This window comes from Panthera onca, chromosome E3, assembly GCF_046562875.1.
Source record: "Panthera onca isolate mPanOnc1 chromosome E3, mPanOnc1 haplotype 2, whole genome shotgun sequence".
Classification (NCBI taxonomy): Eukaryota; Metazoa; Chordata; class Mammalia; order Carnivora; family Felidae; genus Panthera; species Panthera onca.
The window spans coordinates 39116574-39144028 of record NC_138354.1 but is presented as its reverse complement, the minus strand read 5'-3'; the positions used below and the strand labels follow the sequence as shown (position 1 = coordinate 39144028).

The 27455-nt window shown below is 46.1% G+C and overlaps 1 protein-coding gene across 15 annotated transcripts in view; it reads left to right on the top strand.

Moving 5' to 3' along the window:
- ZNF75A (zinc finger protein 75A) overlaps positions 1-27455 on the top strand; it is a 61574-nt gene that overhangs the window by 3367 nt on the left and 30752 nt on the right. For 9 of the 15 annotated variants that reach the window (XM_078440166.2, XM_078440172.2, XM_078440168.2 and 6 more), the window contains 5 exons: positions 23-188; positions 802-893; positions 1169-1295; positions 2362-2453; positions 2834-2960. In XM_078440166.2, coding sequence (XP_078296292.1) covers positions 23-188; positions 802-893; positions 1169-1295; positions 2362-2453; positions 2834-2960 — 604 coding nt within the window. Of the gene's footprint in view, positions 1-22; positions 189-801; positions 894-1168; positions 1296-2361; positions 2454-2744; positions 2961-4870; positions 4982-5155; positions 6734-13302; positions 15596-27455 lie in introns of those variants that run through there. The other 6 variants (XM_078440162.2, XM_078440174.2, XM_078440163.2 and 3 more) reach the window with 6 other exon arrangements.

Sequence of the window (27455 nt, the reverse complement as noted above, 5' to 3'; positions counted from 1 at the left end):
CAAAGGTGGGGATTATTTCTAGGTTGCCATCCAAGAGCTGGGAAAGGAGTCAGTGCTCTTGAGAGAAACAGCAGAGTCCCAGCCAGTGGGCCTGGCCCAGGATGAAGAATTCTGGAATACATACCAAGGTTTGCAAGAACAGCTGAGCGGGAACACTCATAAAGAATCTGAGCCTGTATGTGAGAGGGGTAAGGCACATCATGATAATTCCCTTATTGGGATCTGTGATAAGAGCTTATTGAACCAGAACATGCCCAGCTATGTGGATGGGCGGATTCAGCCACGTAGCAATTACGATGTCCCCTAGATGGCAGTAGAGCACCAGCTGTGGGTGAATTTGGGGGTTGGCCCAGGATACAGAAACATCCAGACTACAGAACCCTGGTAATAACACCAAATATTCTGTTCTTTAGAAAGCGGTGGTAGAATATGAACACACTTTTGTACCAGGAGACAAATAAATGCTAAAAAAAAATAGATCTGTTGTACACCGGATATCTTGAGTACTTCATTTTCAAATTTGTTTAACTTTGCCTAAGTGAGAGCAATTTACACCATGAGAGGGGAAAAAAGGTTTTTCTTACATTTATTCATTCTCAAAGGCTGAGGAACCCATTCTAGTGGCCGGTAGATACTTAGCTCTTGTATATGTTGATGAGACCACTCCAGGGCACCACATATACTTGCAAGGGTGTCCTGTCTCTGCTGAAAGAATCGCGATCATCTGTATTTTAGAAATGAGCTGAGGATGTTTATGGACGGAAGCAAGAGAGATTTCCCCTGGCTCTTTTCCACCCACAGCTGTGCCTGTTCACCAGATCTTAGCCTTTTCTGAGAAGACAAACACCAAAGACTGGACAGTGGCACCTGAGCTCGTCTTGCCTGAGTCCCAGGTGAGCTGTGCAGCCCAGCCATTGAGGGCTGCCTTTCCCCGGGCCCGTGACCCACACTGCCCAGCTCACAGGCGTGTTAGCCCCAGTGTTCTCCCTGTGAAAATGAGCACCTCCGAGTCTGTTGCTGATCTATTGCCCTTTTTCTTTTCACCCTCTCACTTTAAAAAATACCAAATGCTGTTAATTCGCTGAGTGCCCGGGGTCTACCATGGGCCAGATGGTAGGGCTGCTTCTCTAGTGGCAAGTTCTGAGCTGAAGCCCATTCTCTTCCTTAGAGCTTGTTGACATTTGAAGAAGTGGCCATGTATTTTTCCCAGGAAGAATGGGAGTTGCTGGATCCCACTCAGAAGGCCCTCTACAATGATGTCATGCGGGAAAACTATGAGACTGTCATCTCTCTAGGTAAAGAATCTCCCTCTCCCGTCGGGTAGACGTTGAGTAGTCTGTCATGTTCCTGGCTTCCTAGGAACGGACTTCAGTGAGAGGCTGTGTTCCAGTAACCGGTTGTTTCTCAGCTAGATGGTGTGAGCACGGAAAGGCATGTCCGGATCACCTGGACAGCCTTTTGCAAATGCACACGCTCATTCCTTACCCTAAAATTCGTGATTGCTCCCTGCCGTCTCTCCTAAGCTGCTTTTCTTTTGTCTTTCCCATCTCCGTAAAGAGCAGCACTACTCACCCAACACTTGAGGCCAGAACATTTGTGTTCATCCTTGACTCTGATCTTGTTCTCTTGCCATACTACTGATGTAACCATGTCCTCGGGCTCCGCACGCCAAGTACAGCCTGAGTCTGACTGTTAGCATGTTGGTCTCATCCAGGGGAATGTGTAACCAGGCTCACCTCAGTACTTCCTAACTAGCTCCTTCTGCCACTGCTCTTAGCCTTCCACAATCTACTTTGCACGCAGCGGCCAAATTTTTAAAGAACTTGATCAGATCATGAGATTACCCTGTTTAAAATGTTGAGATGATTTCTCACACATTTAGGACAAAACCCAAGTTCTTTGCCAAGGTCCCAGGAGCCTCCAAGATCTAGCACCCTTTCATCCGCCACTCGTGCCCTTGCTCAGCCCTCTTTATCTACACTGATCTTGCTGTTTCTTGAACTCACCACGTTCTTTTTTACTTTCCCCTTTACATTCCTTGGCACACTGGACTGAGTTCTGCAATTGTAAACCTCTAGTTTTGGCCCAATTTTGAACAATTTATGACATAAGGGAAAAAAACATTTCCTTTTATTGCTTTCACTCATCAAACCAAAGACCGTCAACTGGGGAACCTGGTGTAGAAGCCGGTAGGTGTTCAGTTCTTGCGTCCGGTCAGAAGGCCACTTCTAGGTAACAGGCAACAGTTTTAAAGGTATTACATCTCTGATGAAAGAATTGAGGATTGTCTGTCTTTTAGCAATAAGCTAAGGATGTTCATAGAAGTGAGAGACATTTCTTCTGGCTCTTTTCCACCCACAGCTGTGCCTGCTCACCAGATCCTAGCCTTTCCTGAGCAGACAATCACCAAAGACTGGACAGTGGCACCTGAGCTCGTCTTGCCTGAGTCCCAGGTGAGCTGTGCAGTCCAGCCATCGAGGGCTGCCTTTCCCCGGGCCCATGACTCACGCTGCCCTGCAGGTGCTCACAGGTGCCAGTGTTCTTCCTGGAAACCAGGCTCTTCCTACTCTCTTGCTGATCCTTTTGCCTCTTTCCTTTCTCCCCTTTGACTTAAAAAAAAAATATATATATATATATACATATATATATATATATATGTATACATATATATGTATGTATGTGTGTGTGTACACACATATATATATATAGGTACGTATACTTATGTTGGCTCTTATTTCGTTCAGTGCCTGACCTAACATGTAGTTCATGGACTGGATGGAAGGGCTGCTTCTCTAGTGGCAAGTACTGAGCTGAAGCCCGTTGTCTTCCTTAGAGCTTGTTGACATTTGAAGAAGTGGCCATGTATTTTTCCCAGGAAGAATGGGAGTTCCTGGATCCCACTCAGGAGGCCCTCTACAATGATGTCATGCGGGAAAACTATGAGACTGTCATCTCTCTAGGTAAAGAATCTCCATTTCCCATTGGGTAGAAATTAAGTAAACTGTCATATCCGCTGCTTACTGGGAATGTACTCCCGTGAGAGGCTCTGTTCTAGTAACTGGTTGTTTCTCAACTAGATGGTGTATGGGCAGGGGAAAGGTGCATCCGGATCACCTGGGAGCTTTGTCCAGGTGTTCGTACACTGTCTAGATTTCTTGACTGATTTTTTTTGTTTTCCCCCCAAATCTGTTCCTGGCCTATTTTTCTCAACTTAGTAAAGAGCATTTACCCAGTTCCTCGGAGGTAGGAACATACAGTCATTCTTTACGGTGATCTTGCCGCCATACCCCATTTTATCGCATCACTGTCTTGTGGCTCAACCTTCACAGTGTAGCCCGAGTACAACCACGTCTCATTCCCTCGTGCTCTTAGCCTCCTGGTTTAAGCTAGGAGCATGTCTAACCAGACTGACCTTGGTACTTTCTGACTGGTACGCCGGCCACCATTCTTGCCCTCCCACTCTGTGTTTTCCACACAGCAGCCAGAATCTTTTAAACACTGATCAAATCGTGACGTTTCCCGTGTCAGCACCTTATAATGACTCATCACGTTCAGAATAAAATCCAAACCTTACTGAAGTGCTTATTCGGATCTTCCAGGATCTGACCCTACTCACCTCCCTGCCCTCGTCTCCTGCCACTTGTGCCCTTGCTCAGGCCTCTTGATCCTCACCGATCTTTCTGTTTCTCGAACTTGCTACGCACATTTCTACCTTCCTCTTTTCTCTGCCTGGCACATTTTGTGCCACATACTAAATCTCTCCCTTTTACCTTTCTGGTCCAATATCACTTTCTCAAAGAGGCCTTCCATACGACCTCATCTCAAGTAACTTCAGAGAAGCAGAATCTTTTTTTTTTTTTTTTTTAAATAAAGTTTATTTATTTTGAGAGAGAGCACACGTGTGAGTGGGAGAGGGGCAGAGAGAGAGGGAATCCCAAGCAGGCTCCACTGTGTAGCGTAGAGCCTGATGTAGGGCTTGATCTCACAAACAATGAGATCATGATCTGAGCCAAAATCAAGAGACGGATGCCTAACCAACTGAGCCACCCAGGTGCCCCAGAGGAGCAGACTCTTAAATGCTGAGTTATTCTGCTTTAGTTTTGTTCAAAACATTTATTCCATGCTGACCGCTTTGTTGATTGCTGTTTGCTTGTCTCGTTCTCCCAGTAGAAGGTAAGCTCCATGAGACCGGGGTGCTTTGACTTACTCACCACTGTATCATCAGCCCAAGGAGAGTGCCTGGCACACGACAGGCAGTCAGTACACATTGCCTGAATGACCGAGTGATGCACACTTCCCGGTTTGGCAGTGTATAATTAGGAAAGTTTCACTGAGGGATTCTGGTCTGTTTCTTCCACCTGGACAAGAACCGGTGAACGCTAAGAGTGGGAAAAAGCTTCCCTCTCCAGTGCGTGGTGCTCAAGAGCTAAGTAAACACTTACTGTTCCCATGACAGGAATCACTGGCGCGTGTGATAACGCAGCCCACTGCCCTTCACCTGGCTCCGCCAGACTCGGGCGGATCCTAAAGAATTAATAGAACGAATCTGTATTCCCTGCAGCCTCTCGGGCTGGGTGCCATCTTGTTTAATATGGGGCGGTCTCGGTGGCAGGAGAGGGGCGTTGTGGGTGGATTCCCATGCCCTTTCGCCTTTCCGTGGAGCCAGCTTAGGTTTATCTCTCCGTGTCCACTTGTGTACCACCCGCAGATGGAAGACCGTGTTAACCTGATAGCGGGTGTGACAGAGTCTACCCATGTGACCCTTGGGTTAAAGCGCTGTACACTGCCCTTTACTCTTCCTGGAGTCGTATGGAGTTGGTGGACCTTTGTCGAGTTGCCAGTCCTTGATCTCACTGTTTGCATTTCACAGCATTGTTTGTGCTCCCCAAACCTAAGGTGATCTCGTATCTAGAGCAAGGGGAAGAGCCATGGGTTCAAGGGTCCACGGAGCTCGAGGACAGTCCTGGAGAGCTGCCTACAGGTAAATACACCATGGGACACGATAAATGCCTTGATAGCAACCTTCGCAGGGCTTAACATTTTAAATTCTGTCTGTCTGTATTTTGTGGTCAATAATCATTGGATTTTCCTCTCCATTCCTGTAGTTGTTCTGCTCTGCTGTGCAGTGGGCTGACTGTTCCGTTTATTCTGACAGGAATAAAGCACAAAAGTGACACTGAAAACCATCAGCCTATATGTGTTTCTGATTTGGAAATACAAGCACCAGGAGACATAGTATCAAAAAAGGCCCGAGCAAAAGTTCCCCAGAAAACAACAGGCAAAGAAAACCATGGTGATACACACAGGATAGGGAAGTGGCATCGAGATTTTCCTGTGAAGAAAAAAAAGAAACTTTCAAGCTGGAAACAAGAGTTGCTGAAACTTATGGATCTTCACAAGAAAGCCCGTGCTGGAGAGAAGCCATTTAAGTGCCAAGAATGTGGGAAAAGCTTCAGAGTTAGCTCTGACCTTATTAAGCACCAAAGAATTCACACTGAAGAGAAACCGTATAAATGTCAACAGTGTGATAAGAGGTTTAGATGGAGTTCAGATCTTAATAAGCACTTAACAACACATCAAGGAATAAAACCATACAAATGCTCCTGGTGTGGGAAAAGCTTCAGTCAAAATACAAATCTACACACGCACCAAAGAACTCACACTGGAGAGAAGCCCTTTACCTGTCACGAATGTGGAAAAAAATTCAGTCAGAACTCCCACCTTATTAAGCATCGGAGAACCCACACAGGTGAGCAGCCATATACTTGCAGCACCTGCCGGAGAAACTTCAGCAGGCGGTCAAGCCTCCTTAGACACCAGAAACTTCACCGCTGACCGGAAGTTCATCTTGTGTCCTCAGCATGAAGAAATTCACCAAGTAGAGGTTGACCTTGACATTTATGAAAAAATACAAAGTTGTGAAGCACGAGTAATTCTTCATCGGTGCAAAAATTGATAAAAACATATTTCACAGAAAGGAATCAAGGTTGACTCTGCAGGGATCTCTATAAGTAGTTTTGTACTACTTACATTTTTACACATGACCTTCTGGGAATTCCTTAGTAAGAAAGGTATTGAAAAAAACATTCTCAGTTAGGGAAACATTTTGCAATAGTATCTGGCAAAGTAACAAAGCCAGCTTTAATGAGCAGATGCGCCCATGACTCAGTCTTCTGTGATCGCAGAGGGTAAATTCTATTGGTTTTGCATCGAATTCCCAGTCGCTTTTAAACACATATAACAGAAACGTTTATAGCACGGTCTCCCAAAAGAAAAAGCAATAACCTACTTATTTAATTGCCTTCAGTTGCCTTCAAGGTAGTTGACTTAACAATTTTAAGTCCCGCGTGGGAAAAAATGAGTTCTGTTGTCAAGTTTTCCAAGAGCTAAATTGGATTTTCTTCCTTTCCCTTGTCATTGGACACTGTTCCCAAAGTTGGACATCACTTGAGTTCCTTCCTGAACATTTTAGCAACTTTAGCTCTTGAATCCTTTTAGCGCCAGTTTTACTGTGATGAAATGCTATTTACTTCACCACTAGTGAATCTGCCAGGTAACTTAATAATGCACTATCTTATACCTCATTGGTGGTGTTTGAAAAAAAGATAAACATCTCTAATGAGATCGTATGAAAACGGGTTGGAATGTTTAGCCATGGATTGTGTATGACATGTAAAGATATTTCTGCAGTAAAATAAACTAGTCCTTTTCTTATAATCTCAGTATGATGAAGCATAAAAATTAGCACTTTCTTGAAGCCTAAAGAGAATTAATGAAAGTTCAGGATGAACTTCTCAGGTCTTTTTAATTTGCTCTGTAATTTGGCTTTGGTTTTTAAGAACAAACTAGAACCAGAATGTGTGCTGCAGGCAGGATGTGGTTCACTGGGAATGGCGGAAGATAGGGTTCCCAAGAGAAAACGTTTGGGAACTGATGCTGACTGGTGGGTAAGAATGGGTGACTCCACATCCACGTTGGATGGATGTCTTAAACTGTAAACTGTTACTAAGCAGGTGGGGTATATATGTCTCTGTTTTGTGCACAGCATCTAACAACAGCCTTGGGTGAGACATGATAGACGGCTGAAAATCTCTGTAGGCTGTGGATCTTCTTAGAGCTCTTATCTACAACAACTCTCATGTATTCCCATTAGAGCTTTTAGGTGGTGTCAGGAAAGAGGTTAAATGATTTCTTCTAAGTACCTTATAAATAAGGAAGTTCAGGTTCGGATACCCTATGGCTAGTGGGTCTGTTGGTTGTCACTTGGTTGCATGAGTTAGGCCTGGAGGTAGGATTTGCAGGATGGATGTGTGTGTTATCCCTGCAGGGCCAGACTGGATGACGTTGTGTTGTGTCTGTTTCTAGCTTATAAGACATTCCTGTGGCTTGATTCGTTACTGAAACACTTAAGCCTCCACGTTCTCTGTGAAAGAGAGAAAACTGTGTTTCAACTCAGGGTTATTCTGGGGACTGGAGGGGCTGGTGAAGGAAAAGCACCCCACAGCCTGGCCAGTAGTAGATGCTCACCGTGCATTTCTTTCTCTTTCCCCTGCTCCCCATGATACGCTGGGCAGACTGACTACACTTAGGAAGCAGGTGCGTTTATGGCTCTTGGCAACTCCTTTCAGGAGTTGAGCGCTGCTGGTGGTGATAGTGCTTAGCTGATGTGGTCTTTGACTGCAGTGCTTTATGGTTTAAGTTTCACGATGGTCTAGCGCCCTCAATGAGACTTTATTTTCTTCAAGATGATTCAAATATGATTTCGTAAGCACAGCCAGCTCTGAAGCTCCCGTCTGCATAGCTGTTACCCAACGCCCTCATCCTTCGACTACTGGTACTGTGTCATCCCGGGATACATGTGGACATCTTCCTGGTGCTACATTCATTCATTTTGATGGGGATCTCTCGTGGGCCCAGGCACCGTTCTAGACTGAGAAGATAGTAGTGAACAAAAGAGCTGGAAATCCGCTCTCACGGGACTCGTATTCTAGTGAAGAGTAGAGAGAGTGGTTGTGGTTTTCTGCTACTTGAAGTCAGGGTCACGAGGTAGTTTTGGGTAATGGGTTGTGAGCAGAAGCCTCACTTCTGGGCTGAAGCCTTTCATTGTTGGTGCAAGACTCGGTAGTGCTCGTCTGCGTCAATCATGGAAGCCCACACAGGAAGGGGCCACAGGGTCAAAGTAGTCTGAGCGCCCCGCCCCCGGCCCCTTGGTGAGGAACTGTTCTGGAGAATGGCCCAGACCTGTGATGGACTTTATGGGAATGAGAAATAAACTTTTGTTAAACCACTGAGGTGTTGGTGTCATGTGTTTCTGCAGCATAACCTAGCTCATACAAATAGAGGCAGCTATCTACTAGAGCTGCGGAACCTTTTCTGTGTCGTTCCATGTGGACTTTGACCCTCAACAGAAATCTGCCTTCCTCTGAGCCAATGTAACACTGGTGGGCACACTGAGGAGCTTACATGATAGCAAAGGACTGATTTCTTACCTGAGACAATCCAGGTTGGTCATTTTTTCAAGTGGACAAGGCAACCATCTCTCCCTGCCTCTCTGGCTTCTCCCTTATCCTTGCTCTCTGTTCCCCTGTGCTCCAGTGTTTATGTGCATAAGATACGTTTCTGTCGATCGATGGGCTACAGAGAGAGGATGGGTTGCCTTTCATTTCTCATGTGAGTGCAATATACATTAAGGAGTCGTTTGGTAACTACCCCTTGCATATCTTAGGTGAGTCTTGTGTCAAAAAACACGCAACCTAGGGCAGAAGCAAATTTGCCCTGATTGGTGTACAGAGGAAGGTGGCTGCCCTCTTGGACTAAGGTGATGGTTGGGAAGAAGCTTGTGCAGAAAAGCAGAAGCAGGACCTTCCATTTGAGGAGTGAGAAGCCTCTGTAGGGAATGTCTCCTTAGCCAATTACCAGCTGTACAATGTTCCAGAAGTCCTTATGTGGGGTGAACAAAAGGACATTGGGAGAAGGAATTTCTATTCGTCACAGGGTTGAGCACCGATTACCAAAAATGCAACAGAAAATCAAAATTAGTTTAGGTTAAAGATGAAGTGGAACACACAACCTTAGATTTAGCCTCAAATGTTAGTATTACGGCTCTCAGAAATATAACCAAATGATTTTAGGACAGTCCAGAAGTTGCTGTGTTTCAGTTGGTTCAGGTCACAGCTTTATAATGGTTCCTTGCTTGGTTCTGAGAACTGGATCGTTGACCATTGTAACCCTGAAATCTTCATTCCTCTCTGCACTGGTCTAAGTGGCCACAGTGTGGGGTCCATGGCAGACCCAGAGTTTTCCCCGCCATTTAGGAGACTCCATCTGGAACCTCAAGGTGGTCTTGAGAACCTCCGCTGTCTTCGCTGGAGGGGGAGGACAAGAGGAGAGCTTGGAATTGAACCAAGGTGCTAGGGGTGATCAGCTTTTACAGGAGCCGTGAGAAGAGTGTTTCATTCCCCCGGAGAATATGAGAGCAAGAATGCTGGGCAGCCCTTTCGATCAGATCGCCCTGGACAGTTGACATAACACGGGTGGTTTGAATTCCATAGAGGCCTTTCCAATCATCGAGTCACTGCACAGACCAGTGTTCACCGACCACCTTCTGCATTTCCTGGCCAGTTGCACTCGTGTCATGGGTCAAGACTGCCTAGTGCTTTTCTCTCTGGGCTCTCCCCTCCGGTGTGCAGAGTGGATTATTTGCTGAAGGGCTCCCATTGTTTCTGTGGGTTCTCACCTGAATGGAGTCTCTGGAGTGTCCTCAAGTAGGAAAGGTTGAACTTTTTGTTCATACGTGGTGTTTCTAGGGTTGTTTCCAAAACCTATTTGGACAAAAGCATATTGTCGTCACTAAATCCCTCTCACACTTGTCACCTTTATCATTTCTTGTGTGGTTCAGTAGGGAGCAAGGCTGGAGCGCTGTTGAAGCATCTGCCGGTGTCCCTTCTGTGCAGCCATTGCTCCGTGTATGAATCTGCCGTGGGCAGTGATAATCGGGCTGTTGTTGCAGAAGTGCTTTCTGCAGTCCAGCATGTGTCAGACTCTCCTGTGTGACTCAGCGCATGTGAGAACACCCACACGTTGCTTTAAAGCAGCCCTCCGTCTGTGTCTCCTGACGGGGGTTGAGCAGCTCCGAGCAGCTCCGAGTTTCAGGTTTAGAACTGTCAGAATCGCTTCTCCCTTCTCCCACGGTAGGATGATGACTGTGGAGTTGCACTGATCTTGGCACTAACACAATATATTAAGCTTTATAGTATTTGGGTACCCTGCACCTTTAAGGGAAAACTTACTAAGAAGCTTAAGTTTGAACTTTTTAAGCAAAGGATGGATTTCCAACATCATAATTGTCACACTAAACATTTGTCCATGATGTGTATGAACAACGGAACAGTGTCAAAGCATTTGAAGAAAAACAAAAAGTGAAGGATCCCTAATATTTCATAAAGGTACAAGTAAAATATGTTTCACCTGAGGAATGTTTCTTTAAGTGAATAATGTTAGTAGCTTCATGAATACTAATTTACAGGGATGAATTCAGAAAAAGTCTTTAAACACTTCCTTCTTCCTTTACTATGGTGAGGGAGTATTAGCCAGCTTCATAGTTTTATATCCTCCCTAAAGGATAAGTTGGATTTCCGATCATATTTTTTGAGTTAAATGTTCCTTCATTTTCATTTTTACAGTCTCCTCATAGTTCTTGTTCAAAGATTCGGGGTAAAATTCCTGTTCACATGATCAAATACCTTAATCTTTCTGATTGGAGAGAATTTGATTTTATTTTTCCTCCGATTTCATCCTCTACACAAAGCCTGTTTTGTGGCTCTTGCCTGTTACACCTGCCTCTATGTTATCCTACACTGGAAACCCTATTTCCTGTTCTGAGCAAGTTATCAAGAAAGATTAACTTAGAACTTCCAGGCAAGATTGGCACAAACTGAGCTCTCAAGAATATCATTGTCAGCCACCTTCCAAATAAACACTTAAAACACATCTAAAAAGTCTTTACCAGGATCAGAAATTTAGGATTATGCTTATTTGTTTTTTAAATTTAATTTAATTTTCTTGCTCAGGCTAATAGTAAAGCCAGTCCGAATCCTGAGAACACACAGTCACAAATGAGGGGTGCTGGTGGCTCAGGAGCGATCTCCGTGAGGGACGTAGCCAACCCCAGCTGCCATAGCCAATCCACAAGTGACCCCTCGAGAACTGTTGTGAAATCAGGGGAGGAGTCAGCAGAGAACTGGGTGATGGCAGGAAATTACAACACCTGTTTTTCTCTTTAAGAAGCTAGTTTTGGCTACTTATCTCAGTGTTCTGAATATTCAGGAGGGAGGGAAAAACCTGACCGATGACACGGGGGCACGAGCGCATCACCGGGATCACCTGTAACATCAGAAGACACGCATCTTCATGTGCCAGTCTCAGTCGTGAATCACTTCATTGGTGAAACGGTCAAAAAAGAAGCAATTAAATGTAAGGCGAGCTCTTTGCCATAAAAGACTTTGGAGTTCTTCTAAAGTTCCAGAAGAAAAAGTATGTTTGGTGTCTTAGAAATTCAAAAACTGAAAGGAGAACAAGATCTATGGAAGATTCAGCAACCTAAGTAAAAAATATGCACAACATATAAATATGCTTGTCTGGTTAGTGGATTTATGTGAAGTTAACGGCACATCACCTAGACCCTTTTGTAAGGTCTGTCTAGAATCATACTGTACCTCTTAAGGTAGTGAACTCTGTATGAATACCTGAATCAAAGGACCAAAGTTTGGGATGCCTGGGTGGCTCAGTCAGTGAAAGCATCCAGCTCTTGATTTCGGCTCAGGTGCTAATGTCATGGTTGGTGAGATCAAGCCTTAGGCTCTGTGCTGACAGCTCTGAGACTGCTTGGTATTCTCATTCCCCTTCTTGCCCCTCCCCCACTCATGCACATCTGCATGCTCGCTCTCAAAATAAATAATCCTTGGAAAAATTGTTTTTGAACCTACCAATGCAGGGAGTCAACTGTTTTGCTGTCTTCATAGCCCTGAGGTTCTATTCCATTGCCTTGGTTAGGAGATGTTGACATAAAGAAGTTGGTGAGAAATAGGAATTGCAAAGTGAATTTGGCTTGGCGAGCTTATGCTCTAGAATGTGGGCTCTAAAGTAAAGACTAATTTGGAGGCTCCATTAAGCATTTGGTAAAGAGGTCCGTTCATTTGACTATAACACCGATGGCTAACTTAGGACTTACCATGTGTTAGATAATGATCTAACCTGTTTAACGAGAATCAACTCATTTACTCCTCACAGCAACCTATAGTGTCCCTATTATAAGATGAGGACACTGGAACACAAGAGGAAACCTGAGGGCTAAAGATGACACAGTGGAGGGGTGGGAATCAAACACACATACTCTTGACTACAAGGGTTGTGCTATTTTAAACATTTTTTTTAAAACAAGTAGTCACAGAAAAGTTGAAAGCACAATACAAAGGAATCATTTGAGAGTGCACTGACAACTTGAAATTCTGTCCTCCCTGAATATCTTAATGTGTATCTCCAAGAAACAGGAACACAATCCTATGGGACCACACAAGAGCCATCAGAATTACTCAATGAAAATTAACACCTGACATCTAATCCTCAGACCATTCAGCTTTTGCCAGTTGGCCCAGTAAGGTCTATCATAGCAAGAAGATGTTGTTAACATTTATATATGCATTTAGTTGTCACATCTCTATTTTTTTTTTTTTTTTACCTCTCTCTTTTTAAAAGAGACGCTTTTTTATTTTGGGGACGCTTGGGTGGCTCAGTTGGTTAAGCGTCCGACTTCGGCTCAGGTCATGATTTCACAGTCTGTGAGTTCGAGCCCCGCGTCGGGCTCTGTGCTGACAGCTCAGAGCCTGGAGCCTGCTTCAGATTCTGTGTCTTCCTCTCTCTCTGCCCCTCTCCCACTCACACTCTGTATCTCTCTCTCAAGAATAAAATAAAATAAATATTTAAAATATTAAAAAAATATAGTTTATTTTTAAGTAATCTCTACACCCAACATGGGGCTTGAATTCAACCCTAAGATCAAGAGTCACATGCTCTTCTGACTGAGCCAGGCAGGAGCCCCATCACGTTTCTTTAGTCTTTGTCAGTCTGAAATGGTTCCTCAGTCTTTTATTGACATAAACAACGTTGACACTTTAAAGATCATTAGCCACTTATTTTATAAACATCCCTCAATTTGAGCTTCATGCTTCCTCATAATTAGATTCAAGTTTTGCTTCTCTGTCAGGAAACCACAGCAGTGATGTTGCCTTCTTTGTGTCCTATCAGGTGTTTCTATGGACTAAATTGGGTCCTTCCACCCCCAAATTCATACCTTGAAGCCCTGACCCCGATGTGACTGCCTTTGAAGATATGGCCTTTAGGAGTTAATTAGAGGTAGGTAATTAGGTGAGCATCTAATCCGATAAAATTGGTGACTTTATTAAACGAGGAAGAAAAGAAGAGACCTTTATCCACACCCACTCAGAGAAAATACCACGCGTGAACAAAGTGTTCATCTGCAAGCCAGGAAAGAGCCTTCACCAGAAACCTAATCCTCCCAGAACCCTTATCTTTGACTTTCCAGCCTATAGAAACATGGGAAAGTAAATTCCTGTTTAAGTCACTGTTTATGGTATTTTGTTATGGCAGCCTGAGCCAACTAAGATCATGTATGTTTCAATGTGTCCCATTGCTAATGACATTACTGGAATCATCTTAAGTGAAAATGGTGTCTGCCAGGCTCTTCCTGTATTTTATCTGTTCCTTTTATAATTAGTAACTTTAATGGTGAAGTAATTTGAAACCGTGTAAATATCCTGTTACTAATGAAATTCAGTGTATTCATTTATTTACACGTTACAAAATCAAGGTTTCCTATTTTATTCAGTAGTTTGTAATGTATTACTATTATTATATTGTCTGCTATCTGATTAGTGGAAGTCCATTCAAACTTTTGTTTTTCTGACTTTTCCCCAAATTATTTGAGCACTTTTTCCTTTCTGGAACCACAAGCTATTCGATGCTCATCTTGTATTATCCTTTCCCTAGCCCAGCTGTTTATCTCAAATGGTATTTAGAAGCCTATTTCTGGACCCTAAGTGTCCTTATTACTATTGGTAAGGTAATACATATCTCAAAGAGAGTATATTAACTTCTTTTGTTTTTCTGGTGGGAGAATTAGGGGATTGAGACAAGGAGAGTGAAGATATTAAATTTAAAAAGAGAGGTTTTTAAAAACAGTTTTTACTTCAAAAAAATTTTTAATGATTATTTATTTATTTTGGGAGAGAGAGCCTGAGCAGGGGAAGGACAGAGAGAGAAGGAGACAGAATCTGAAGCAGGCTTCAGGCTCTCAGCTGTCAGCACACAGCCCGATGTGGGGCTCAAACCTATGAACCATGAGATCATGACCGGAGCTGAAGTCGGATGCTTAACCGACTGAGCCACCCAGGCACCCCTAAAAGTTTTTATTTATTTACTATGAGAGTGTGAGCAAGGGAGGGGCAAGGAGAGAGACAGACAGAGAGAGAGAATCCCAAGCAAGCCCTGCTCTGTCAGGGCAGAGCCCGATGTCACCACCACAAGATCATGACCTGAGCTGGAATCACAAATCCCACACTTAATTGACTGAACCACCCAGATGCCTCGAAAGGGACGCTTCTCTTGCAGAAGATGCTTAGACCCCATTAACGTTGTGTCAGGCAAAAACCAAAAACATGATCAGTGGGGGGACCCCTGTAAAAGCAATGTCCAATAATGAGAAGGGAATGCTCTCCGATTTTGATTTCCGTTTTCTGTGCTGTAGTCTCATTATTCTCAGGCTCCAGCGAAGCCTCATATGAACCCTCTTTTGAAAAACAAACCAAGAGTGTTGGGCCCAAGCTTTGTGTGTAGGGAGAAGCAGACAAGAAAGAGGGGAAACAGTTGACAAAGGGCCAAATGTGAGGGGTAGATGACTCAGAGCTGTACAGAGAACGAAATGACAGATGGCAATCAGGACAGGGAAAGCATCCCTAGAGAATGGGAGCAATACTTGAGGTCTCAGTTCCTAATTGTCTGAAACATAATTTTTTGATCATATATGAAAACATAACAAATTTCATTAGGAATCAGGGGTTCAAGTGACAGCCAAAATGAAATACTGTTTTATTAATTCTGGTTGGTAGATATTTAAAAGACTGAAAATACCAAGAATTCATAATGATATGAAAACACCAGGAACTTTTTTTTTTTTGAGGGGGGGGGGATGTGGAGAGAGAGAGAGGAAGTGCAAGCAGGGGAGAGGGACAGAGGGAGAGAGAGGAGCCCGACCCGGGGCTTGATTCCATCACTCTGGTATCATGACCTGAGCTGAAATCAAGAGTCAGATGGTCGTCTGACTGAGCCACCCAGGTGCTCCCACTAGGAGCGGTTTTTTTTAAAGTTTATTTATTTTGAGGGCGACAGAGACAGCGTGAGTGAAAGAGGGGCGGAGAGAAGGAGACAGAGAATCCCAAGCAGGCTCTGCACCGTCAGCGTGGGGCCTGATGTGGGACTCGAACTCACAAAACCATGAGATCATGACTTGAGCCAAGACCAAGAGTCAGATGCTTAACTGACTGAGCCACCCAGGCGCCCCTGAACTAGCACTTTTTAAATACTGCTGGAGGAGGGGGATACTAGTACAACCACTTTGGCATTATTTAGTAAAGTTGAGGATGTTACACACCAAAGACCTATTTCTCTGGGACACACCCTAGATAAAGTCTTAAAAAATACACCTGTTTACAGGTACAATAATGTTCACGGCAGCATTGTTTATAATAAAATCCTGAAACAGCCCAAATGTCCGCTAACAGAATAGATGAATGAATGCGGCAGTCATTTAGCGGAATATTACCCAGCAATAAAAATAAAGGAGCCCTATATGCACCTACTTGGATGAATATCACAAGTGAGATGTGTAGTGAAAAGTTACAGAAACATGTGAACCACAAAAACTTCTGCAGCCATGCAAGACGTTTTATGTCATTTGGATAATTACAAAAATGTTGATCCCAGAACACCAGAAAACTCGGAGACACACACGAATATACCGGAAGACTATAGGTGATTTTCTTTCTTTTTTTGTCCTGTCCCTCACCTCCTCTGAGAGCATCCTCTCGTCAGTGATAGCCACGGCCACGGATTGCCGTCTGTTGGTCCTCCGCTGTGTTGTGGTCAAGCAGTGGTGTGACTGCTTGAAGTTGGCAACTCTGGCCTTGCAAAATGTTGTGTTAGTTTTATAATTTTTAAAATTTTATTTGTATTTCTTCAGGAGAGAGGGGAGGAGCAGAGAGATAGGGAGGGAGAGAGAGAGAGAGAGAGAGAGAGAGAGAGAGAGAGAGAGAGAATCCCAAGCAGTCTTCACTCTCATCACAGAGTCCAATGCAGGGCTCGATCCCACAACTATGAGACCATGTCCTGGGCCGAAATCAAGACTCAGGCTCTTCACCCACTGGTTGACCAAAGTGCCCCATGGCCTTGCAGAATGTTTTTGGTGACTCCCTATTTCAGATGCCTGCCACGCTATAGCTGTTCCTCTGTGAGCAGCACCATGGTTGATCATTTCCTTTATGACATGCCTGCCTGGATGAAGTCATATGTGGCCATAAAGGTTTCAAACGTTTAAAGTCTTGGGGCGTCTGGGTGGCACAGTCATTTCAGTGTCTGAGTCTTGATTTTGGCTCAGGTTGTGACCCTAGGGTTGTGGGACTGAGCCCCACCTGGGGGCTCTGCGCTGAGGTGAGCCTGCTTGGGACTCTCTCCCTTGGCCTGCCCCTCTCCTCTGCTCATGTGCTCTCTCTTTCTCTCTCTAAAATAATATAAAATAAAATAAAATTTTTTAAAAGGTCAAAGTTTTTGTGACAACAATCATCATCCTACTGGTCTCCATATGACTGACCCTTGTCAACCATATCTACATTACAGAAGCTGGCCAAGATCTTCTAAGCCAGGGACTAGGGGAGCAAAGCTTTAGAAACCTGTATATCCCACAAGTGGTACAGGAATTCTCTATGGGATAGTCATGTCTAATTAAATCTCTCCTAAGAACAGCTACTTCCTTGGTTGGACCAATTTCCTTATCTTTATCCTGTTCTTTTTAAAACATATTTTATTTATTTTTTTATTTTGTTAATGTTTATTTATTCTTGAGAGAGAGAGAGAGCATGAGCTGGGGAGGGGCAGAGAGAGAGAGAGAGAGACAGAGAATCAGAAGTAGGCTCCAAGCTCCAAGCTGTCAGCACAGAGCCTGATGCTTGAACTCATGAACCATGAGATCATGACCTGAGCTGCAGTCAGACTCTCAACCAACTGAACCACCCAGATGCCCCCCAAAATATTCTATCTTAAAGTAACCTCTACGCTAACATGGGGCCCATACTCACAACCCTGAGACCAAGAGTCACATACGCTGCTGGCTGAGCCAGCCAAATGCCCCATTATCCTGTTGTTTTTTTTAAAGTTTATTTATTTTGAGAGAGAGAGAGAGAGAGAGAGAGAGAGAGAGAATCCCAAGCAGGCTCCGCACCCTCAGCACAGAACCTGGAGCAGGGTTCTAACTCACGAACCATGAGAACATGACCTGAACCGAAATCAAGAGCCGGACGTTCATCCGACTGAGCCACACAGCCGCCCCTCTCCTGTTCTTAACATACACTCATACTCTCTTATCTACAGCGTAAGGAACATGGACCTTAAGAGTGCACTAAAGAAATTTCTAGGTGGCTGAGGAGACATGTGACTAGAGCTACAGGGAAGCACTGCTCTGTCGTCGTTTTTTCCCAGATCAGACTCTGTTATCTCTCTCCTTTCTGTCATTGTAGTGCTCTAGTTACATTGCCCTCTGAATAGAGAGGCAGCAGCATACCTTAGAAAGTTCATGACGCTAGGAACCAAGACGCTTGGGCATTTTGCTGTACTGTGCAAATGAGATATGATAGTGGATCTGATCTCTCCAGCACTCAATTTCATCATCGACGAAATGAATAGAATAGCGGACAGGAACATTGTAAGGATCAAATAGATCATTTATGGGAGTGCTTAGTGAAAACCGCTCAGTGTTATATTTAAAAATTTTTCTATAATGTCTTATTTATGTTTGAGAGAGAAAGAGAGCACAAGTGGGTAGGGGCAGAGAGAAAGACAGAGACAGAGACAGAGACAGAGAATCTGAAGCAGGCTCCAGGATCCAAGCCATGAGTGCAGAGCCCTAACCCAGGCTGGAATTCACGAACCCTGAGATCATGACCTGAGACAAAGCAGGAGGCTTAACCGATTGAGCGACCCAGGCACCCTTGCTGGGTGTTATTCTTTTTTTCTTTTTTCTTTTCTTTTCTTTTCTTTTTTTTTTTTTTATACAATAGTCCAGCCACAGGAACTGGAGGCTGCAATGCCACACTGGACACGTGGCAGATGGCAGGGTGTCACGTCTCCCTAGGTGGCTATTGTTGGCTCTGGGCTGTCTGACTTAACACACGTGTTCTTTCCCACCAATTTAGATGGGGCATAATTTGTGTGACTGCAGTCACCTTCAAGTCTTCTCTGGGTGAGAAGAGCCTGGTCGTTCAAGGGGCCACCAGGACTAGTCCTGTCAGCTTCATTTGTGGTGACCACAGTCAGCATCTCTCAAGGTAGCAGGAGGTCATGTGGGCCAGGACCTAGCTAGGACACCAGCTGTCCTTGCTCTCACACTCTTGGCCAGCTTCTACTTCTGCTCACCCTAATGGCAACAATGTAGCCGCTGGCTCAGCCCATCAGCTCAGGGCCTTGTCCTTGTTGTGGCCTGTGAGAGAATTAATTAAAGGAGGGAAGATACCCGGGTCTCACCATGAAAGGATTAGGACCTTGGCCAGTGATTCTCACACATCACGGTAAAATAAAATTTATGACTCTTCTAGGTGTATGACAATTTTTACAACATAATTAATAGTGCCCCCTTTCCCTAAAAGGGTCACAGTTTGGGCAATGAATTATGTAATTGCCCTACTTAAAATTCATATTTCCAAGCTCCATTCGTAGAGTCTGGTTTACTATGTTTAGGGGTTCTTAGGAATCTGGATTTTATTTTTTAATATGAAATTTATTGTCAAATTGTTTTCATACAACACCCAGTGCTCATCCCAACAGGTGCCCTCCTCAATGCCCATCACCCACTTTCCCCTCCCTTCCACCCCCCATCAACCCTCAATTTATTTTCAGTTTTTAAGAGTCTCTTATGGTTTGGCTCCCTCCCTCTCTAACTTTTTTTTTCCTTCCCCTCCCCCATGGTCTTCTGTTAAGTTTCTCAAGATCCACATAAGAGTGAAAACATATGGTATCTGTCTTCCTCTGTATGACTTATTTCACTTAGCATAACGCTCCCCAGTTCCACCCACGTTGCTACAAAAGGCCATATTTCATTCTTTTTCATTGCCAAGTAGTATTCCATTGTGTATATACACCACAATTTCTTTATCCATTCATCAGTTGATGGACATTTAGGCTCTTTCCATAATTTGGCTATTGTTGAAAGGTGCTGCTATAAACATTGGGGTACAAGTGCCCCTATGCATCAGCACTCCGGTATCCCTTGGGTAAATTCCTAGCAGTGCTATTGCTGGGTCATAGGGTAGATCTATTTTTAATTTTTTGAGGAACCTTCACCCTGTTTTCCAGAGTGGTTGCACCGGTATGCATTCCCGTGTGTGTTATTCTTAATCATAGTGGAATGCTTTCCCTAAGAAGGTTTATCAGTGTATATCATATAACACCTCCCTCCATTTATATCCTGATGGAGTGCTAATCCTTCAAGGTGCCTCCATAAATGATGGATGGATGAAAGGGCCAGAAAACACAGACAGACCATTGTTCTTTCCCACACACTCAGCATCTCAACCCATCAGCTCCCTCTTCAAAACATATTCGGAATATTCCGATCTAGAATAACACACACATGTGAAAATTAGGAAAGTGTTTCAATGTCTATCAAAGAAGTAATGATTAAGGATTGAATATATTATGGTATATAACTAAACGCAACGGCCTAAAAATGAAAGATGAGTTCGATATATTGAAATAGAAAACCTTCAAGATAAAGTAAATGGGCAAAATTGCATATGAAGGTACAGGAAGATAAACACACAAGTAACAGTTATTTCCTCTGTAGAGAGAGAATGTTGCTTGGGAAATAAGGAATGGGGAGATTTCTTTTTAATACGACAATGATTGGTACTCGTGGAATATTAAGATATGAAACAGGGAAGATATCACTGGGTTGGAAGCAGGTTCTGGTCCTATTTCTGTCAGTAGACAGTCGCTTGAAAACTGTCTTTGGTTTCCCCTTCTAGAGGATGAAAATAGTAATACTATTGACTTCATAGTGTTACAGGAGGGTGGGAGAGACGCTGGTCCTTATCTCTCATGGAGTCGAAGAATGAATCTCGTGGACCAGGGAGTGAGCAAAGTGATAGAGTTTATTGAGGGCAAGTATAGAGCTCTCGAGAGTGAGAGGGGTCCTGACTGGGTCCCTGGCTTTTTATTGGAACATCAGAAAGTTTGTGGGACTCCACGCACGGCATCCAGCCCAGGCAGGTCCGGAATATGTTCACCTTATCCTCTTTTCTCAAACTCCGCTGCCCCTTCTTCAGGCTCCCACTTGTAGGTGCATCCTGCCTCCCTGAAGTTCCTTTATGTCTCCCTGCCTAATGTTAACAACCCTTTCCGAGACAATAGGATGGTTGTTAGGATTACTTAGTATGAACGTGTTTACAACTGTGCCTTAGCATACCGCTAGCGTGACTTTTTTTTTTTTTTTTCTTACTACTGTCGCTGTCACATCTGTAAAGCGCTCTGAGCAACACCAGTGTTGGAAGGAGAACCCATCCAAGTCAAAAAGCAGAAGCACGGGACCCACTTAACAGCAACCAATAGGAGAGCCTTAACAAGGGCCCGGTTCTCTCCAAAAGCGTGATTGGTCCCAGGGCTTGACGCCAAGAGGATCCTGTCCATTTACTGGTGAGGACTGCTGTCCATTAGCAGAAGGCGGAAACCAGAGAAATCGAACTATCCTTTAGGCCGCGCTTGCGTGTTCTGTCCCGCTCTTTTCGGGTTGAGCCCCTGCGCCTGCGTCCCGGCTTCAGGAAGTCCCGGCATGCCCCGCGGCAGCTTCTGGGTCAGCGCGCGGGGGGAAAAGGTGGCGTGGCCGGTGAGTGGCTCCTGTGAAGCTGACTTTTCCTGTTCCTCTGGTCCCCGGCGCTGCTGCTCCTGCGTCTCCCCATAGCTGTCATCTCCCGACCTGGGTGTCGGGACGCGAAGACGCCGACTGGCCGTGTTCCGGGACCTCGCCCCTCTGGGGAGGCGTGGGGACGAGGTAGCCGGCGTGCCAGCGCGTCTCCCTTCGGGGTCCCCGTCCCTACGTTTCCCAGGGGAGAGGCCTTTGAAAGGCCCTGAGCCTCTTGTCCTTGCGATTTACGCTGAGAAAACATTCGTTCCCCGAGGCCCTACTGCCTCAGAAGGCCACTCAGGCACACTCCTTGCCCTCAGCTCTCGAACTCGTGGAGAAGACAAACCCGCCAGAAACATCGTGGTATTAGGTGGAGTTAGATAAGGCGCCTGGAGAGAGAGAGTCGGAGACAGGGCCGAAGAGTTGAAAGCATGAGGACGGTTCAAGAAGGTGGGGGTGGTGTGCCGGTGCGGGTACTCATCCTGTGGACTTCCTGCCTTTTGGTGGTGCTCTCCTTGAGAGCATTTCTATGTTTCTAGGCTCAGCTACCCTTCCTCCCCTGGTTGGACCTTGAGAAAAGAGTGTTCTAGGCAGGAAGTGTTTAGCGGACCAAGGCACTATGGATAGAAAACCCAGAGTCTGTTTGTTCTAGGACCTGGGACTGGTTCACCTGTACTGGTTGGAGAATGTATATAGGATAGTGGACAGTGAGGCTGGAGGGGTAGATTGGGCCTTGAATGTTGAGGAAAGCCTTGCAAACTCAGAGATCTTGGCTTATCCCAGTGTTGCGTCCACACGACTCCTGAAACAGAATGCTACGGGCACCAGTGACAGTCACAACAAAGTTTATTGCAATGAGAGGCAAGGCCGACCGATCGGGACCAACACTTTTGATCAGAGCGCGGCCTCGAACAGCTGGGGTATAGAGTTTTTATAGCCAACCACATCGTTTTATCATCACCTGGGAACAGAACAAAGAAGTAGTTCCCAGATGAGTTGGAAACAGTTCCGGGATGGGGTGATTATTTTAGACTTTCTGCTGTTAAGTCGCAACCAGTTGATCTCCTTGACCATGCCTCTGATGCTCTTTTCTTTGAACTTTTGTTCCCTTAATTGGTGAAGCCTAATTTACAAGAGTAGGAAGCGTATTTTACAAGCGTAAAGCAAGGCTGTTATCTCTTAACCTTCAGTGTCAAAACAAAGCTGTTATTTCTCAAGCTACAGTGTCAACACAAAGCTGCTATCTCTCAAACTACAGGTTAGCCCTACACTACAATTTAACCCTTATACCAGTGGCAACAGGAAGTCTCCAGGGCTTAGGGACAGAGTAGTTATATAATTGGGTTCGATTTGTAGAAAGTAAAGAAGTCCAGGGGCACTTGGGTGGCTCAGTCGCTTGACTGTCAGCCCCTTGATTTCCACTCAGGTGTTCATACCAGTTGGTAAGATCGAGCCCTGCATCAGGCTCTCCACACTGACAGCTTGAAGCCTGCTTGGGATTCTCTTCCTCCCTCCCTCCCCCACCCCTCCTCCCCGTCATGTGCTTTCTTCCCCAACAAATAAATATAAACTTAGAAAATAAAGTCCAGATCTGCTCTGTAGAAGACCAGGAGGACAGATGAAGAGTCTTACACCAGTCTGGTCTGATGATCTGTCCCTAGACAGAGGTTCCTAAGCAGGGTTGACTTTGCCTCAAAAAGGAATTTGGTAACAGTGGAGTCAATTTTGTTGTCAGAACTCGGCAGTACCTCTGACATCCATCGGGTGGAGGCCATGGACACAGCTGTTCATCGTGTAATGCACAGGATACCCCTACCTACCCACTTACCGACAATAAAGACCTGTGTAGCCCAAGATGTCAATAATGCTGAGGTTCAGAAATCCCGCTTAGCTCATTAGTAGTGGAAAAGGAGGAGAGACCGATGACAGATATCTGAAACAAAGACCACTTTTCATATTTTATATTCATAATGCTTAAGCACTTGACACCTCGGCAGCTAATCCGTTCTTTTGACACCAGTCTTACTCACATTTTCTCAACCATTCATTCATTTGCAGAATAATTATACACTCCAAGCAATACTGGAGGTGCTGTGATTCAGCAATGACCAGACCCGTTCCCTGCTCTCCAAGAACCTTACATCTTACAGGAGAATGACGGACATTAAATCTATAAATGCATGTCAGTTGGTGAGATAGGTCATAAAGAAATTCCTTTAACATTTTAAAAAAATTTTAATGTTTGGTTTTTTTTGAGAGAGACAGACATCGAGAGTGTAAGCAAGGGAGGGGCAGAAAGAGGGAGTCACAGAATCTGAAGCAGGCTCCAGGACTCTGAGCCGTCAGCAGACAGCCCGACACAGGGCTTGAATCCACAAACTGCAAGATCATGGCCTGAGCCAAAGTCAGATGCTTAACCGACTGAGCCACCCAGGCGCCCTGAAGAAATTCCTGTAAGACGGAGTTTCTCTCACTACCACCCCAGACCATTTACTCTGCACCTTCTATGTGCTAAGCACAGAGCAAGATGCTTTACAAATAGCATTTCTAACCCTTTTCTCTTTCTTGCAACTTAGGTATTGTTATCCTCAGATGAGAAAAAGAGGCACAGAAAAGATGCATGATTTGCCTCAATCATCATGGAGCGAAGCCGGGCTGGCAACCAGATCCGCCTGTGGTCAGAGGCAGTGCTGTTTCCATTAAGCATCACTCTGTCATATGCCAGCGTGACTTGAACGGGAGAAGACATTTGTCCTGTTCTTGCTACACTAGGAGAATCAGGTAGAAATGAAGTCTCACATTCACCTCTTTCTCTTTCCAGACTACACTTTGTTACAGAGAGGCCTCCCTGGAGGTGATTCTTCCAGGTTGTTGGAACTGTTCACCATCAGTTGGGGGTGAATTCCTCTGTATTGCTCACATTCTCTCAGATGGCCGATGTCAGATCTGACCCCTCCAAGGGGGTGGCGAGTTGGAGCTACCCCGCCAGCTCTTGAGACTGCAGTTACTAGCAAGAGCTCGGCCTCAGGAGGCTTTCATCCAGCTCTGGGAACCCAGCTATTCACGGCAGCAGCCCAGGGTGCATTGAAGGAGAAGATTCTGGAGCTGAAGCAATTCCTGACCGTTCTGCACGGGGCATCCAAGCCTGGGTGAGGGTGTGTCATCCAGAAAGCCTAGAGAAGGCAGTGACCCGGGTGCAGGATTTGGACTGAGAAGCTGGGGGATCACGGTGAGAAGGGGATTATGTAAAGAGAAAGTGAGATGAGGGACCTAGACTACCTAGGTGAGGGCACAGGCATCTGGGAGAAGCTGGAGAAACCTGATTATGCTGCTGCTTTTCTTTATTTTTATTTTTTTAATGTTTGTTTATTTTTGAGAGAGAAACAGAGTGTGAGCGGGGGAGGGGCAGAGAGACAGGGAGACACAGAATCTGAAGCGGGCTCCAGGCTCCGAGCTGGCAACACAGAGCCCAAGAACCCTCTGCCCTCGGATGCAGGGACTGCATGCCCAGGAGGCTGTGAGAACTTGGGCTGCGTCCTCAGTGTCCTCCCCGAAGCAGACGGATGTGACTGGATTTCTGGTCGGGAGAGGGCCAGAGCGAGGCCATCTGGGGGCTGAGGGCAGCACGGCCGGGTGTCAGCTGCGGGGCTCTGCGTGGGGCTGCCACCGACTTCCCTGCACCGCCCTGTGCAGATGGGCCTCTGAAGTGCTCTCTGCCACTGCCAGATGTGGCTCTGGGTTCCTGACCTTCTGTTCTACCCGGCCACCCAGACCGCCTCCTTATTTTCGTCTTTAATTTAGCTCTGGCCGTCCAGGAATCTACACTACACCTTTCTTCCCTCGGCCCGTGGATGATCTCTCTCGGGACGGGAAGGTGGCAGTGATGGGGTTTTGTCCAGGTGATGGTGTGTGTGCTCCGAGAAGAGCCGGCAGCCCTGTGGTTGTGTGGGGAGTCGCAAAGCTTCTCCCACAAGGAGAGCCCGTGAAGCCCACGGCCAGGGGCTTTCCCAAGAGAAGAAGCAGACACAACTCCTCTCAGACTGCGCGGGCCATGGGGCCTTCAAAGGGGGCCCAACTCTTTGAAGAAAACGGTGAGATACAGAGTCTCAGGCCGGAAGGGGAGAGGCAGGAAGGATCAGGGACGAGAGTTTATCAGTGCCTGTGACATCCTAGACATGACCCTGTAGTTGTGTCATGACCAGAATCGGGACCGGGAAACTGGCGGCTCGGGGTGCAGATGTCCGGTTGCGAATGTAGGCTTCACAGTTTCATGTGGTCTTCCCCTCACAAAGGCTCATTCCGTGACAGCTTCGGCAGGATCAGCCTGCAGAGACTCTCCCCTCCCTCTGCTCTTCCCCCATGGGCACATGCGAGTGAGCGGCAGGACTGTGAGGCAGGAGCTGACGATGGGCAAAGCTGAGGGTTTGCGTGTGATGAGGTCAGCGGTGAAATGGGCACGCTCCAGCCCGGGGTCCCCGGAGTCCCCGGCTGTTCCCACACTGGCTGGAAAGGCACTCCCCTCACGGGAGAGGCCCAGAAGAGGTGGCAAGAGGAAAGGCAAGTGGGGCAAGGAGGCGGAGAGGCCCAGCTCAGCTTTGGCTCTGGCCACCCATCCGGCTCCTTAAGCTGAGGAACCACAGCAGGTGAGTGGGAAGCAGGGCATCTGTGGGCTTTGGCCTGCTTCTCTGGGTGTGAGAAGACTGGGTCCTCTGTATGGGAATGGTCAGCAGTCCTCGCAAAAAGAATCCTGTCCGTTAGGAAATGAGGTCAGTGGTTAAGATGTTTCAGTGACGGATATAGGAACCATGCGGAGAGTCCCAGTATTTCCTATACAGGGGGGAACAGCGGCTTCTTCATGGTCTTAGGAGGGGCTGAGCCAAACCAGGAGGGTCATCTACACCTGAGAGCAGATCTGTAGCCTTGGAGGTGTTACCTCGTGTACACTTACTTCAAATTCATTCTCCTGTGGGAGTGCGGCGATCAGGCCGTGTTAGTCCATGGAGGTGGGCAGTAAGGTGTCAGACGTAGGAAGTGAAAGGAAGGAAGGGAAAGAGCCGCTCCACGTGGGGTTGGGGGAACATAGGGAGGAGGTTGGATTAACGACAACTCGGAAGACAGGCCCTGCCGAGCTGGGTCACATCGTGGGGGTGTTGGAGTTAGGTGGTGCTGCCCACTGGTGCTGGTACTTTGGAGGGATCTCATGAGGAGATTCTGGAAGAAACGGTGTCTGCTCCACTGACTGCTTTGTGTCTGGCTGCTACATAACCTGGTATGTTATAGGGAATCGGATGTTTCCCGAATGAATGAATAAATGAATGTATTCTCCGCTTCTTACGGTCTCCTCCAGACTGTGTGGGGTAGCTGACAGGCCAGGGTCTGGAACTCTCGCACAGTCTTCCTTCCTGTGCCCGGCGGACTGGAGCATGAGACCGTTGGAGGGAGGAGGTGACCTCTACCTCTGACAATTCAAGGAGTCAGCAGTTGCCCCCGATGCCTTGGCCCCAGCACACCCTGCAGTGGGAGGAGCCTGTGAGGCCTCACTGGGCCCTCCGCCATTGTTTCCATGGACCTTAACTACTTTCCCCCTTAACCAGACCCAAGTTGAGTGGGCCTCTAAAGCTCCTCTGTGAACGATCCGCCTCGGCCTGTCTCCCCCTCCCCACCACGCGTCTCTGGTCAAGTCCACTGGGTCACACCGAAGCCCATCTCTTTGCCTTCACCCAGGCTCTCGGAAGGCGTTTTTGGTTTTTCCTTCCAGAGCGAAGCCTGTGACTCTGGAAACTGGCCTGCGTGGCCTGTCGCAAGGGCCATGCTCGAGGACAGTATGTGCAGGACGTGCGGGGTGCCCAGGCCAGGCTCAACTGGAGGGAGCATGACGTACATTCTCACGCGTTGCTTTCCTCATCCTTGTTCACTAAAATTAAAAAAACATGTCAGCTTTTTGGCTTTGACAGAATATTCCTTCTTTCTCCTGTTCAACGCCCCAGAGTCTGAATCCGTGACCGGGACCCTAGTCACCGTAATTAGACAAGGTCTTAACGCCTCGTGTGCACGGGCAAGAAGCAGGACAACGTGCCCGTCTTTCCCCGTGTTTTATCCATGAAATTTGACAGAAGCTTCATGATCTAGGCCTGTTCAGAAGTAGTGTTTTCGGTTGGTTCCTAGTGCTCCTCACACCCCACGTTCCTTCTCCTGTGCCCGTTTTCCGTACTGCTCT